General features: G+C 42.9%; 1 protein-coding gene across 1 annotated transcript in view; it reads right to left on the bottom strand.

Moving 5' to 3' along the window:
• Window positions 1–16,200, bottom strand: part of PSME4 (proteasome activator subunit 4) — a 115,564-nt gene that overhangs the window by 13,417 nt on the left and 85,947 nt on the right. Inside the window, exons 33-42 of the mRNA XM_019549302.1 lie at window positions 12,166–12,319; window positions 11,573–11,642; window positions 9,091–9,216; window positions 8,153–8,305; window positions 6,545–6,649; window positions 5,234–5,325; window positions 4,694–4,825; window positions 2,816–3,024; window positions 2,357–2,442; window positions 1,475–1,603 (exon numbers count right to left, since the gene is read on the bottom strand). Of these exons, the coding sequence (XP_019404847.1) occupies window positions 1,475–1,603; window positions 2,357–2,442; window positions 2,816–3,024; window positions 4,694–4,825; window positions 5,234–5,325; window positions 6,545–6,649; window positions 8,153–8,305; window positions 9,091–9,216; window positions 11,573–11,642; window positions 12,166–12,319 (1,256 nt within the window). The remainder of the gene's footprint in view (window positions 1–1,474; window positions 1,604–2,356; window positions 2,443–2,815; window positions 3,025–4,693; window positions 4,826–5,233; window positions 5,326–6,544; window positions 6,650–8,152; window positions 8,306–9,090; window positions 9,217–11,572; window positions 11,643–12,165; window positions 12,320–16,200) is intronic.

The raw sequence follows: 16,200 nt of genomic DNA, 5'->3' as shown, positions 1-16,200 counted from the left end.
ACTCTAAAGCATTTAAACAGGACATGACTTCTGGTTTATTCAGTCTCAGTCATTTGCCTTTTATGAATAAGCCAAAATGTTGGATCTTCTCAGTTGCACATTGAAATCTTTTGCATATAGTGGACTTTGGAAAAAATTATGCTAAAAGTCACCATTTTATCCTATGTGTAGGGCTCCAGAAGTCTAAACTATGAAAAAAGGTGTCCACAATGGATATTTTTTCCAAGAGATTCCTCAGTTCCTACTGTGTGTTGACTACGCTAAATGTAGTCAGTTTCTCCATCTCCCTATAGAGTCAATTTTTTTTTCCATTTGTGTGAGTCTTCTGCAAGGCATGTTTTTTAAAACAGAAAAATACTGTAACCCCTCACCTGACCCAAAAAGCAGCAGAACCTATTGTAGTGTGCTGCATTTTGACAATACATTTTGATTTACTTTTGAAATGAATTTCAAGTTAAGGATCTCTCTGAAGTGATAATTTTATTTGAAACTGACTCACTACTGAATCTACTGAACCAGTAGTTCTCAACCTTTAAAACTCAAGGTACCTCTCATTACACTCAAAGCATCCCTCTGAAAATGCCAGCTCTTAATTTTTCACTTATTTTTTTGACTGACAGGAAACTAAATATTTCTTCTGTTGCAAAGAATTACTAGAACAGTTTTAATACTATGAAATCTTACTTGAAACCTGGGTTTACCTTGTGAATCATGTTTGCATACCTAATGGTGAGACACCCCACACCCTTGAAAAGATCTCAAATAACCCTGGTTGAGAATCACTGATCTATAACTTAATTTTAAGAAATGAAAATACCTCTTCCCCCAGCAAAAAAAATCTTGTGGGGGCCAAATGTTTAAAAGAATATTAAAACTCGAATCAGATTTTGTTTTTCCTTTTATAAGGTTTGTATTTGTAGTAAAAATGAATATTTGAGTTATTTTTCAGTTTAATTATACTTTAAAACAATGGGCATATTAGTAGAAAGATCAAATCAGAACGAAGCCCTTTATGAAAATTTTCAGTGCCTTGCTATTAGTAAACATTTCTATTCAGCAAAACATTTTAATGACTTTAATTAATGTTGCTAGTTAATTCTGTGCCAATTTCCATTTTGATGACCAAATACTAATAGAATCCATTACAGAACCTCCAGCAGAAACAGACAATTCTCCTCAGTGCTGCCTTTTTGCATGGTTTTCAGCAAATTACAATTGCAACCAGCAGTTATCTAATCACTTATGTTGGTTAAATTTGCTACTCCAACATAGATATAAATGATAAAAGCAGCTACATTGGCAACAGTGTTGCTATAGACCAAAAAAAAAAAAAAGGCAGAAGATAGTTCTGAAATGGCAGAAGATTTTTGCACTTGCCTTAGCAGTCAATGTGATAGTTAGATGATAGATAAGAAAAAGCTTAGCACATTTCATAGTCTTAAACTTTCATTTTAATAACTTAGACCAGACTCACTTGTTTTAGCACCTGAAGTACCAAAGGCACTTGTTGAGGATACAACAACCCCTGAGACATTAGTGATAAACACATCTTAGCATCTCTCTTGAGTTCATCATAGCTATTATCATTTTCTACTGGGGCAATCTGTAAGGTAAGATCAAACAGAACACTCAGGAAATAACTGTTGCTGAAGAAAAATTTCCTTATAACAGCAATATGTTATGCAAGAAAAAACAAAACTTCTGCATTTGTTTAAATAACTTTCACTAGTAAAGATTAAACAACTAGGCTAGTCATTTCAGAACATGCACATTTATGATATTTCAGCACTTCTGTATTTTAAAATCCGTGTACTGAGAAACACTTAGCTGGTTTAAAGTTCAGTAAACGTAAAACGTTTACAAATGAGGAGTACTTATGTGTCACAGCAACTTTGTAAATGGATACAAAACTCACCTGCTTAATACAGACATCATTATAATGAGTTTTATTGGGTGCCCAATGATAAGATACACATAGACAATAACATTTTAATATGAACTGCTGCATCATAAATGGCATGTAGATATTTCTACATTTGATAAAGGTAATTACTCATGGGGTAATAACACTTCCTTCTGTATGCATAACGTGTTAGGGATACAGGATATGCATCTATTAGTTATTTCCAGAAGACAACTAAAAATAGTGGTTCCAGCTTCTTAAGCGCAAGGCTATCAGTTTCACACACAAGCTTTTGTTGGTACAAATTGAATAAATAAATGAATTGGGCAAGTAAGCAAGGACCAAGTGTGCTATATTTAAGCAGCTTTCTATTTTAATTACAATGTCTTAGTTTTTTTCTCAAACACTCTTTCAAACATGAACAATTCAGTATTAAAAATGAAAACAAATTACCTTGAAAAACAACGGTAAAAGCTGGAGTTGCTCTGTGACAGCTGTGGAGAAGGACCGACCTGCACTTGCCATCAACCACTTCAGGACTGTGTGTAAAAGAGAAATGTTAAATAGAATAAAAAGATCAAAAACAAAACAAGTCAAGTCAGATTAACTAATAGTAAAACCCAAAAGACATCCATTTAAATCACTGGGGTTGTGCTAGTAGCAAGCTGAACCCCGTATTCTTGGCATTAGAATTTACAAGCAACTCTCAGTAACATTGCTAATAAGGGAACAGTAATGTAAATCAGAGTACTCTTGGCTATCAACATCAGCTGACACAGCCCAAAATATAAGGGATACACCGAAACCTCGTTGGCATAAAGCAAAATTCTAGATTATAAATATTTATGGTGTTTAGTTGCAGAGTATTATGGCAGCGTAACATGTTCTGACAAGTGAAATTCAGCAACTCACTGGTTTTCAAGAGTTTAATGCCCTGAGTTCGCTCATCTTGTTCACCAACTCCATTCTCTTCCATCACATGGTTCTGAATTTCTTCATCCACTTCCATAAGGGGTTTCAGTTTTTCAAGTATTCGTGTAGTGAATTCATGGATACGAGGGGACTTTGTTGGAGCAGTATTTGGCAAAGAAACATCTATCATGAATATGTAGGTCAAAACACTAAAAATAAATAGTTCAAGAGTTTAATATATTAATTTCACTGCACAACTTAAATAACAAGAATTGTTCAGTGACTACTGTTTGCTTCACTTTACTAATTGAAACTGAATATTTCCTCTAAAGTAGATTAACTCCTGTCCCCAGGTAAACCTTTTGAAAACAATTGCTACCTGAAAGACTGAAATGGCATTCTGACTCAGATGCCTGCCTGGAATCAAGTCATAACAAAATGCTACAGCACACCAAGACAAAATACTTTAGTACACTGAGCTGCATCACTATATATAAACATTTCAATGTTAGACAGAAGAGAAACTAGGAGTTGAGAACATATGATCTGCTATGCCTTTCACTTTGTAATTTAAGAAAGCAAGAGAAAAATAAGCTATTGCTGCTATTTCTAATAATTTAGATCAGGCATCTTTAGTGATTTCTAATAATAGGTATTTGGAGGGTAAGGTAGCTTGATAACATATTGCAATTTAATATCTAGAAATATTTTATTTACAATTACCATTACACTCACGGTCACAAACTTCTCAAAGACCATCTCAGGCTGGACATAAGGAAGAATTTCTTTACAGTCCAAGCCCCCAAGGTCTGGAACAGACTGCTGCCAGAGGTGGTGCTCGCACCACCTCTGGATTCATTTAAGAGGCAACCTTGCTGGGATCCTATGACCCCAACCAACTTCCTGCCCCTGGGGCAGGAGGCTGGACTCTATCTTTCGAGGTCCCTTCAGGCCCTAATGTCTATGAAATCTATGAAAAAAAGCATTCACAAAAGGGGTCAACTGTCTGCCTAGAACTCTTTCTTCAAGATGACAAACTGTAGATCACGTAGTATTTGTTACAGCTAAATGCTTCTGGTAGACTTAACTCCTGCACACACAAAAGCCATTATCCATAATTTGTACTGCTGTTGGCTGGAGTTTTCAAGACTTAGGGAACCTACCTAAACTGCAGCAGAAGTACACTGTACAGTGGCTCTTTTAACCTTGCTCTTTTTGCTGCCACCCTCCTCACAGCTGACTGGCTAAGGGTGCCTTACAGCCCCACTGTCACTTGGCCGGAAAGAAAAAGCTGCAGTTTCCATGTCCCAGTCAATCAGCAACAAGTGGTGGTGGTGCTGCTGGGGCCCCTCAGATAAATTGACAGCAGAAGTAAAAAACCATGACATATTTAAAACTGCAGTTTTGCCTCCCAACCAATCAGCAGCAAGTGGCAAGGCCACCAGAGCCCCTCCACCAATCAGCAGGGGAGGGCAGGTGCTTGGCAAAAGGAACATGATTAAAGGAGCTGCTATGCAGTGCATTTCCACTGTGAATCCCTACATGTAGGATTTTAGAGTCACCAAAATGTTTTAAAAAAATATTACCCATTACATTTATTCCACATTAAGCACTGGATACATGCAATTTCCAGAGGTTAAAAATTTTCAACATAAAGAACGCGAATGAAGAAATGACCCAAAGTTTGACATCAGCACTTACACTGCAATTTAAGGGCATTATTGTGGCACCTAACAGCCTCAGTAGTACACCCAATTTGCTGAGCAGTGTTCAGGTACACAAAGATCAATGACACCCCAGAGTATATCCTATTATTGAAAAATAATGATCCATATATGTACACATGGAACAAAACGAACTACAGAAGAGACCACTGACCTTCCTATTCTCTCTCTGACATTTTTGTAGACCTGTGTGAGTTTAGGTTCCAAGTACTTAAGCAATCTGTGCAACAGTTCTGGAACTCGCCATTCTTGCTGTGCAAGGCCACCTTGCAATACGTACAGCCGGCTAGAAATCAGAACATCAATACTGTAACATTAACTACAACATGTAAGTGTCAAATTCTTTTTCTATGCCCAAATCTTATTCCAAATGCTGGGTGTAATCACAAAATAAAACAATATAACTGCTATATCAACACTGCATTTCCACAATAGTTACTAAATCCTGTTAGAATGGCATTAAAGTGATGCACTTTACACAATGCCTTTGCCTATGCACACAGGTCTAACGGCTGTAGGGGAAAGGCACAAAAGCTGCAATTGCAAAAGGGTTTACGTGGGGTATACAAATAGGTGTGCCTTTCCTCCAGGCAGAAGGAAAAATTGCTTGAAGTGAACTTGATACATCTCTATAGAGAGAGGAAGAGGGAGAATTTACTGATATATACTAAAAAAAACAAAGTTAAATTCTTACCATGCATCTACAAATGATCCTCCTTCACCACTTAAGGGAGACTCCAACAAGAGTTCAAATAAAAAGTGCAATTTCCGAGGATCTCTGCTTTCCTGCGGGAGAGAAGAGGGGAAATTTATATACACATCAGTGATTGGAATTCAGCAAAATTCCAGTTCTAACCATACAGAAGAAAGATATTTGTATTGAATATCTTTAAGTCCTAAGAATGTTCTACTATGCAAAAGAAATAAATGTTTTACTTTTCCCAAAGTAATCTGAGGAAAACAGAATCAGCACAAGACATAAATCACGATATTTTACTCATTCATGCCAAATCATTGCCATTACTTAAAAATCTGGCACACTATGGGTAAAAGAAAACATGTAAAGAACTTCAATTTGTGACAATTAAATAAAGCAACCAACTTACGAAAGGTATATCCATCTAGCGTACAGGAATCTTACTGTAGCCAAGAAATTAACAGGGTTCCTTAAAGTATTTAATCTGAGTTTTCCTAAATTATTTTTGCCAAGCATATGAGAAAGCTCTATACTTTATATTTTAGCAAATGAGGACAGGTCTATCATCCAAGTTCAAAAAGGATATAAAAGAGTTTAGTACTGGTAACCCCTGTTTAGTGCTCTTAATTGGTTCCAGAAAAAACGAGCGTTAAGCAAATCCACGCTAAGTGAAACCCAATTTCCCATATAAATTAATGTAAATAAATATAACTCACCCTGCCCTGCCCTGGGCCTCTGCCGGCCCTGACCTCAGGGCACCAGCGTGGGCCCCGCACTCAAGCCCGCCCACCCAACTTGCTGCTACTCGCCACTTTGTCATCACTGCCACGTCTCTCAACCTCACTGCCCACCAAAACTGAACAATTCCACTGAGTGTTATAACGAAACTGGCTGAGCGCTCAGTAGAATCGGGTATGAATTTTAAATAAGCGCTATAGCAAAATAGTGCTAAGCAAAACAGTGTTAAGCGGGGTTGCCTGTACTAATTATAAAACATTATAGTAAATACATAAATATTAACACTAGCTTTAATAAAAAGACACCCATAGCCCCCTAAAAACTCCTTGGAAGCAGATGAAAACTTATATTTCCAGAAACAAAAGCAGCTGATCATTTTCTGTAGTAATTCAAGGACTAGTGTACAATACATATGTTTAGTAGTATTTAGTACTCTAAATTCCATCTTAACACATAAATTTAAACATTTTTTCTCCATGAAAAATTTATTTACATATTAGGCAAAACTTTACTGTTATCTGTTCAATCTTACAAAAATAACCCAAACAAAGTTAAATATGGAATACTTACACAGGAAGTTGCTATGCATGTGCCCCAATCATTATACGTTTCCACTGTGATGTTAGATAAAGCTGTTCGAAGCAATGGACAAAGAAGCATCCAAAGTTTCTCCACCTGATGAATAGAAGGCAAGAAGATGAAGTTTTTCCATTTTGGGTTCCTATTTAACTCCTCTAACACTCGAACCTTCCCCCCACCTTTCTTCCACCCTCACAAAAAGCACAGCGAGCTTCTTGCAGAAGGTCAACATTCCAGTCCTAAAAATATTGCCATGAAAGAGACTGGTAATATCTCTTTCTGCTTTGTTTACAGGCGTTTTGAAGCACCATAGGAGTTGCACAGTTTATCACTTGCTTCTGTAGGCTAAGCTCCTTACAAACACCAGAGACTCCTTCCATTCTCCAGCTCCCCACAAGTTTATGCGTTGTCTTTCCATCCCTTTGTATTTGAGGACCCCCCTGAAAGCCCTCTCTCTCCTATGTAGTGGGCTCAACTGCCCCTTTTTCCTGCATGCCAGGTTCCTTGTTTTCCCTCTACCATCACAGCAGCATTATGTATTATGTGTTTCCACTTTCCACCTCCTTCTCTCATAAGGATCCCCTGTGCCTCAACTCCATGCTTGAGATGGTGTATGAACTCCTCAACCTTCTTCCCACTACATCAGGGGCCTGTAATGCTTCTCCCATTTCTCATCAACCCACTTCCCTCTTCCTCCACCATGGACTGGTCCACCAGTTTCTGCTGCCTGTGTGCCCTATCCCACATGCCTCTGCACTGCTCCCAGCAGTCTCATTTTTTTCAGATTGGCAATATTTTATAACTCTATTGTGAAGCAAGAAGTGAGACTGGGGTAATGTTTTGATAGTAGGTATTAATGGCTTCCATTAAATGATTCTTTCATTTACTGACAATTGCAAAAATAGACCAAGGCACCTAGAAGTCAGTGCTCAACTCTGAGGGGCTTCTTGCCCCCAGGGCCATGTCATCCAGCTCAGAGGGCTCCCCACAAGTCTGAAAGTTTGGCAGCGGGGGAGAGGTTGCCACTTACCTGCTGCCAAATTCCCAGACCCATCAACAGCCCCACAGCCCAGACACCAGGGCTCTGTCCACTAGATCTGACATGCAGGGCAGCGTAAGGCCCAATCCTGGCATGTGGGAATGGGTGGGGCCAATCCCAGCACATGGGGCTGTGCAGGGGTGGCACAGGGCATCATGGCTCAATCCTGGTGCATGGGGCCAAATACAAGTGGCATAGGGCCTAATCCCAGCACAAAGCCCTGTGTGGGGCACCAAGACCCAATCTAGGTATGCAGGACTGGCAAAAGCCACACAGGGCCCAATCCAGCCTGCGGATGGGTCCTGCGCTATTCTTCTTGCCCACAGGCCCGAAACATTGAGCACCACCAATCTAAGCTGCAGGCAATTCTTCAGCCCACACATTAACATGCAAGGAAAGGTTAACTAACTGTCTACCTGAAGAACCTTGCCTGCCAACAAACCAACAAGAATTTATTCCTTTAAAAAAACAACAACAAAAAAACAACCCTTCAGAATATTGAAGCGTTCAAACACACACACACACACACACACACACACACACCCCCCCCCCACTCCTACCTTTTCAAATGTCCAGTGTTTAGAGCCCCTTATCAAGCCAGCTATGATTTCAGCTACACATCGCTGGGTACTTTCATGACAGTCTGCTACTAGCCGTTCCAAATGGGGCTTTAAAACTGGCAAGAAGGCATCGTCAAAGTTTCTGAATAGGCCCTGTTAAGTTTGGTTACAAAATACAAATTTAAATCATTTATCATTTTGAAATTATTCTAGACCACTTACAAGTTTTTAAGCATTATTTTAAATTTTAACTTAACGTTACATACAGTTGATATGAAATACCCAGGTCCATAAAAACAACAGCCTGTATGGTTACCTTCTACTGAACTGCTAAGGCATCATCTCTTTGGAATATTTTATTTCTTATTTACTATCCTGAATTCTTTTGAAAAAAATTGCTCCATCTACTACTACAGCTGATACACGAGTGTAGAAACAGTACAGTAAGATGATAATACATGCAGATGCATTAGAAAGTCACCAAGAACGTGTGCAACTCACAGTAGCATCTAAAAATACCCATGCAATTATGGGACGGCACAGTAATGCCAATAACTACACAGTCATTTAGTATTTGTTTAAGCAAGTACTAAATGACTGCGCAATCTGCCACACATGTGGACACACTCAGTGTGTTACACTTCCAATGTGTTATTACTTTTAGGCAGTTAAAAAAAAATTCAAATCTCAACCTGCAGTAAAATTAATTTGTTGCTTCTCCTATATTTAAATGAAAATACACCCAAGTCTTTCATAATCTCAGCAAGGCATTCTACATACCCTACCTAGTGAGGCTAATCAAAGTGGCAATTATTGCAAAGCTTCCAACAATATTAACAGCGATGGGATGGATCTCTGTGCATGTTTTTCACGTTTATTTGATCATTTTATCTGCACAAAGAAAGCAAGTTACGCATAACGCATAGAAGTCTCAATACCTTGAAGAGGCAAAATCTGCGAGGATTAAATTTGTCTTTTCCTTTTCGGTCTTCTAAAGATAGGAACTTTATTAACTGCTCAACAAATTTCGGATCAGAAAAGTGATCATATATAGCTTGCTCTGCCTGTAAAAGAAAAACCAGTGAGAGTTTAGTCTATTTGTAAGGTGCTTGGAACCACCATGCTAGCACCCACCTTATTTAGTCAAAGTCTTATTTTTTATTTCATTACTACTTCAATCAAGCAGGAACTCAATCATGTACGGGCTATTCATTTTCAATCATTCAAAACTGAAGCGGGCAAAATACAGCCTGCAGGCTGGATCCAGTCCATCCTATCCTGCCTGAAGGGCCCCTCCAAAAAACTATTACCAGCACACGGCTGCCCCACTGAAAGCTGGTGGGAGGTGCAGGCTTTCAGAGGTCACATGCCATTGGATCAGGCAGGCTCTGTGCCTCCACCTCTGTGCAGCTCCCGACACTCCAGCTGGGAGCACCATGTGGAAGTGCAGAGTGTGATGGTATGTGACTGGACAGCCGGTGAGCAGGGAGGGGAGCTCCTGTCTGCAGTGCCAGGAGCCCCACATGGAAGCACAAAGCCAGCCCAGCGTGCTCCTGGCTCGAGAACCAGAAGCCATACATGCTGTGACTGAGCCAGCCCAGCCAGCCCAATGGTCCACAGCTCCCAGGAGTCACACTTGATGGCATGCAGCCAGCTCAAACCAATGACACATGGACTGGGAACCCCAGGGAGTTGCATGCCATCAGGCCAGGCAGGTTCCATGCCACCACACGCAAGTCCCAGCACTCCTTCTAGGAGCTGCATGCCACCAAGCCGGCCAGGCTGGCTCTGTGTCAGCATGTGTGGCTCCCAATACTGCAGCTGGGCCAGGCTGGCTTCATGCCTCTATACAGGGCTCCTGGCACTGTAGAGAGGAGCTGTGCACCATTGGGCTGGGCTGGCTCTGTGCCTCCACACGCGGCTCCCTGCTGGAGTGCTGGGAGCCCCATGTAGAGGCACACAGCTGGCCTGGCCCAGCCTGATGGCACATGACTTCCCACCTGCACCACTGGGAGTCTGATGTGCTGGTCTGGTTTGAAGGCATGAGCCAGCAGGCCGGCCCAGCTCTGTGCCACTACCTGCAAATCCTGGGACTCAGTTGGAGGAACGCACCACTGGGAGGCCTCTGCCTGCTGTGGGCCATAAGCGCCCTGAGCATCTGCTGCCTGCTGCTGCCACCAGAGGCAGGGGCTGTGCGCCATGGAAGGGGGCCCAAATACCCTCACAAACCCCGCCCCCCAACCACACCCCACAAACAAAATACAAAATAAAGTCTTATTCTTGAGCTATTATAAAATAGCCCCCCTATACATTATGCAAACACATATAAATCACAACAAAAATATTTTTTGAACTAAAACTAATATACGTTAATAGCGGATGTTGGATTTTTAGTATACGATTTGGCTTTTTCTGGTTCTAACATGGCAAAATCCCTTCCCAAAAGGAGTACATCCTGTAGCAAAGGTCAGGGGCTAGAGGGTGGGACTTCCAGTCCCAAGATGGCAATCAGGGGCAGGGCACCTTTCAAGGTATGGGGCTACCTTTGAGGCCTTCAACAGCTCACCAAAAGTTGTTAAGCAGCATCCCCAGCTGAAATAATTCCTCACCCCTGTTCTAAACAAGAGTTTTGTCAACAACTTAATGCCAGCAAACTTTTCTGTGTATCATAATATTGGATCATTTCCCTCCAACTAACACAACCCCTAGAAAAGCCTTTCAATCTGCACTGACTGCAATGAATCAAGTCTGTCCTTATGACCACTCTCCTGATCATGTCCAGTTCTTTATTGTTCCATAGCTATATATTAGAGAAACAGAAAACACGAATTTTTTGGGTAAGCAACAAGGAACCCACCTAAAATGAAACATAAGCCCCTTTTGTGGCAGTTTTCCTAAGCTTTATTTTGGTTAATTTTTCAGTTATTTCTTATTTTTACTCTCTCTTGTATAGGTGCAAGCTGCTTTGTTAGGCATTTGCTTAATTATGTGAGTAGTCCACGTGAGATTGCTAACACGTCAAGTCAGCCAAAATCTTTACTACTTTGCTAAGGCATGGCCACAGTGCTTTCAATATTTTGAATACTAAGCTCTGGCTCTCAATTGTATAAGAATAACTATGCCATCTTTTACACAGCTGCTTTATCAAGTGCCCATGCTTCCCCAAAACTGGAAATCAATTGCTATATTCCCAATTTAAGTATACCCCTCCAGTCAAAAAATACCTTCAGTAACACAACTTAAAATATCATAAGTATTTCAAATATACATACTGTACTGCATCTGCCACGTGGTGCCAAATGTGAAATGGTACAGGATTCACAGCACTTGAAATGCATGTACCCAAGACCTTAGAAGTCAGGTAAGAATCTGTGCTAGTTTTGAACCAGAACAATCAATATTCACAACATGGTGGCTTACCTCTAACAACTCCTCTCTCCCTCGCCCAAGCTTTGGCTGTTGATCAGCAGGAGCATAAACTAACATGTTTCTAGGAATTAGAGAAAACATGCATTAACATTTTTCAAGATAAAAGGCAAAAAAATGCATACATTATCTATTTATCTACATTATATTTAAAATTTGTATCATAAATACTTATATCTAGCCTTAAAAAGGCATTATTGGAACAAACTCAATCCAGCACTGCTATTGTAAGATTTCTGCAAAATGTATGAACTGTGCATATAATTCTAATGAAAATAGTTAAATAGCCAAATAAAATAATCCCATGCAAAGTCTACAACACACAAAAATAATCAAAATGAAAGAATTTGTAATAATTTGCACTCAATAGAAAAACTGAATTTATTTTCATGGCCCAAACAAGAAGTGCATAAAGTACCAGCAGCACAAATAAAAAGGCAAACATATTTTAAAAATTGTTCATGTTCAATAAAAAGTAATAACATTAAAACAATAATTTAGTGTCCATTTTAATGCCAACCACATTAGTCAGAAACATGGTTTTTCTTGTAGCATTTTGCCCCTGGAGCATGTCATTTAATACTCACTGAGGCCAGGTATAATACCCCCAGTGTGTTTTCTCCACAAAGCAGCACGATTCCCAAGCTTGTTTAGTCTTTGGTAGATTTTGACCATCGTAGTGCAACCACTGGTTATCAAGTCTGTCACCAGCCTGAATGCTAGAAGGCTTAAGATTTCCACCTATTTAAAAAAAAAAAAAAAAATTCATACTCTTATGACATTTTTTTTAGAGAGCTGATAGTCCCAATCATGGTTATATCTCTTTTAGCATTTTCAAGTGACTTCATGAATTCATGTTTTTTGAGAAGCCTTCTTCAAATGAAGTCCGTCTTGGAAACGTAATGAAGATATCTTTGTATAGAGCTCTCTAAAAGCTTTGGCCATGTTGTAACTAAAGAGTTAACATTTGCCAATTGAGTTGACCAGGGAAATAACTGTAAATGTAAATAAATAGATACTCTATAATCAGGTACAAATCTTTATGAGGCATCTACATTTTCAATATTCAAAATGACTTAAAACTTCTAGTGTAAAAAGCAATGCTTCTCCCCCCCCTGCCAGCCGGAGCATCTCAGGCAGCAGCAAGCAGGGTGGGCGTGGGCTATCCAGCCCTGAACAATTACAGGAAGCCAGAGACACCCTGCCCAGCTACAACAGAGCCTGGGTTTCCCAAAACAGCAACAAGCATAGGGAAAATCCCTGTCCTACCCCATCCCGTCACCTTCTCTGCACAAGCAAAGGGAACTCAGGATATCTTGCCCAGACCCAAGCAGCAGCACACACAGGAGAGGGAGAAGAACAGGGAGGGTGTCCCTGGCTCCCTGCGTAGGAGGTGGGGAGTGGGGGTGGAATTTCCCACCCCCCACAGCTTGCTGCTGTCTGGGAGATCTGGGCTAGAGCCCAGCAAGATGCCCCAGCAAGTTGGGGGAACCAGGAGGAGGATCCACCCCCACTACCCACCATTTTGCTTCTTCCCAGGAAAACCCTGGGGGATTACTCAGCCACTGCAAGCTGTCATTCCTTTTTCCTGACAGACTGACCCATACATGTGTAGCCGTAAACAGAGTGCAATAGGAGTAACGCCTAGTCACCCTACAAATAATTTCAAATATGAGTATTTTCAGGTGATCCTTGGAAAGCTGTTCATCCTCCAAAATTTCTGGAAACACCACTTTGACCATCCTTCAGTTTATTTTAACTAAGTTTTCCCAAAATCTAGATAAAAGTTGAGTATATGAACCTAGCTTGAAGTAGTATCAGCTTGCAAGTACCTAAACCAAGAAAGGGGAACAAAGATAGTACTAACTTTAATTTAAAAGTTGAAAGTTAACCCCCTCACACACATACACCGCCTGAAATTATTAAGAAACAATTTGAAATCTCTGAGAGGTGCTGGGTACTTTGAAGCACCAGGGAGAAGAACAGATTAAACGAGTTGAAATAATGCAGTGAAAATAAAAACTGAACTTATGATATTTCTATCAATGGTTGGATGCATTTTTTGTCAGTTTCCATGGTAATGCCTGGACCAGAGCAAGATAATCCCCCAAACTGAGGCTGAATTTTTTTTCTAAAAGCAGTGTCTTCATAGCTCTTTCTATTTGGTACAGGGGTGTAAGTTGTAGCCAGGTTGGTCTAAGGACATAGGCAGGCAAGGTTCTTTGGGTGAATCTGATATCTTTTATTAGACCAACTGAAATAGCTGAAGAACAATTTTTAAGCAAGCTTTCAGGTTCAAAAACCCTTCGTTGAGCTAAGGAAGTTTCAGCAGTTGATGAAACTTCCTTGGCCTGACAAAGGGTTTTTGAACCCGAAAGCTTGCTTAAAAATTTTTCTTCAACTATTTCAGTTGGTCTAATAAAAGGGCCCGCCAACAGGTTTAAAAGGGCCCACCAACAGCAAAAAAGCCCCAGTTAGGCTCCAGAGTGGTGACAGACGCATGGGTGAAAGCCCCCTGCCGACTCCCCAGCAGCCGCGGAGCCCCCTGCCGACCCCCAGCACAGCCAGAGGTAAGCAGGGCCTGTGGTGGGAGGGGGTTAACCCGTGAGTGAGTGGGAGGAGGTGGCTGAGTGGAGCCGGGCCGGCTCTTGCCCCGCCCCACCCCGGCCCCTACTTGGCCCAGCCCCATAGGGAGCCACACGAACAGGCTGCGCAAACAGGTGTGCTCGTCTGCCAGCGCGTGAGTTAGCACGGGAGGGCATATGGGAGGGTTGAGGCCCTGCCTGTGAGCCCCCCAGGGTAGACAGTCCCAGCTGTAGCCAGCCTACCAGCGGCATGATGCTGATGGGCACGTGCTGCACCCCAAGGGTCCACTCAGGCTCTGTGGCCCTCCCGCCCCCGCAGCACCTCAAACACGGCCGCCCAGACAGAGCCCATGGTTTCAGGCTCCACGCAAATGGAGCCCCTGGCTCTCGGTTGTGGGGGCTGCTTGTCGCTTTTTCAGGCTCTGGGGCCTGGGAGCATGGCCACCTCCCCTTGCGGGGTCTGCTCCCTGCTGGGGTCTCTGGCACGCCAGCTGGAGGAGCTCCAGGCCACAGTCCAGAGACTGCGCGCCATCAGGGACTGCGAGCAGGAGATTGACTCCTACTGCCAGGCCCTTCATCCCCAGGAGGCGGAGGGTAGACCACAGTCTCCCTCCAGGACAAAGGACTCCGGGACCTCCCACTCTGTCCAGCCAGGGGCATGCACCAAAGCTCCAGCAGAGCCTGCTGAGTTGCCAGCTCCCGCAGGCAACAACACAGGCTTACCTGCAGCTACCACCCCTGCTCTCCCCAAGACAAAATGTACAGCATTTGTTGTGGGAGACTTCATCCTGAGGGGGGCTGAGGGGGTAATCTGCCACCCTGACCCCTTAGCCCAGGAAGTCTGCTCCTTCCCGGGGGCCCACATCTGGGTGATTGCGGAGAAGATTCCCTAAGCTCCTCCAGCCCACAGACCATCCTATGCTCCTTATTCATGTGGGCACCAATGACATGGCTCGGAGTGCTCCCAGCTGGGTCATGAGGCGCTACAGGGATTTGGGAGCGGGGCTAAAGGGTCTGGGGGCACAGGTGGTGTTCTCGATGATCCTCCCAGTCTCGGGGTATGGGCTGAGGAGGGAGAGGAGGATCCACGTAGTCAACCAAAAGACTGCGGTGCTGGTGTCATTGGGAAGGCTTTGGGTTCCATGACCACAGCGCACTCTTTGGCAAGAGAGGCAGCGAGCTGCTGGGGAGAGATCGTCTCCACCTCTCTCCCTTGAGGAGGAGGCTCTTCTCAGTCAGACTGGCTGACCTGCTCCACCGGGCTTTAAACTAAGCCCACTGGGAGATGGGGGGGGACTACTGCCACTGCTGGCCCGCTGAGCAACCCTTGCAAAGCCAGCAGGCCAAGGCACTTAAGGGAGCCCACCCCTGCCCCAGCCCTGGTACAATCTGTGGGCAAGGCAAGAGCCCCCAAGGGGACATTTGCCTGCCTGTACACAAATGCCAGGAGCTTGGGGAATAAGCAGGAGGATCACTCGGCAAAATCCGAGCGGTCGCAAAGCTTTCTCTCATGCATAGATGACCTCTACCTGACTCAAGAAGTCTATGGGCCAACGAGAGATAAAATGCTGCATGACCTGGTACTGGCTACCTGGGATGACCTAATCAGTGACCTAGTGATCAATAGGAAGCTGGGTGACAGCGACCACGAGCTGATCACTTTCACCATCCCCCTTAAAGCTGGCAAGTCAGTCAGCAACACGGAAGTCCTCCACTTCAGGAAAGCCGACTTTGACAAGCTCAGGTGGCTTGTCAGTGAGGCCCTAAGGGACCACGACCCCAGGGAGAGAGGAGTTCAAGAAGAGTGGTTGCTCCTCAAGGGAACGATCCTCAACGCACAAGCTAATTCTATTCCATCTCGGACGAAAGGCAGCAGGAGGGCACAGCAGCCCCCTGGGCTCTCCAGGAATCTAGCAGACCTCCTGAGGCTAAAAAGAAAGGCCTACAAAGGGTGGAGGGTGGGATTCACTTCCAAGGAGGATTATTCTGCACTGGTCCGGTCCTGCAGGGAGCAAACCAGGAAAGCCAAGGCTGCAA

This window comes from Crocodylus porosus, unplaced genomic scaffold (assembly GCF_001723895.1).
Source record: "Crocodylus porosus isolate Cpor-Errol unplaced genomic scaffold, CroPor_comp1, whole genome shotgun sequence".
NCBI classification, from domain to species: Eukaryota; Metazoa; Chordata; order Crocodylia; family Crocodylidae; genus Crocodylus; species Crocodylus porosus.
Note: the sequence above shows the minus strand (reverse complement) of the source record. Positions and strands in the feature narration are given on the sequence as shown.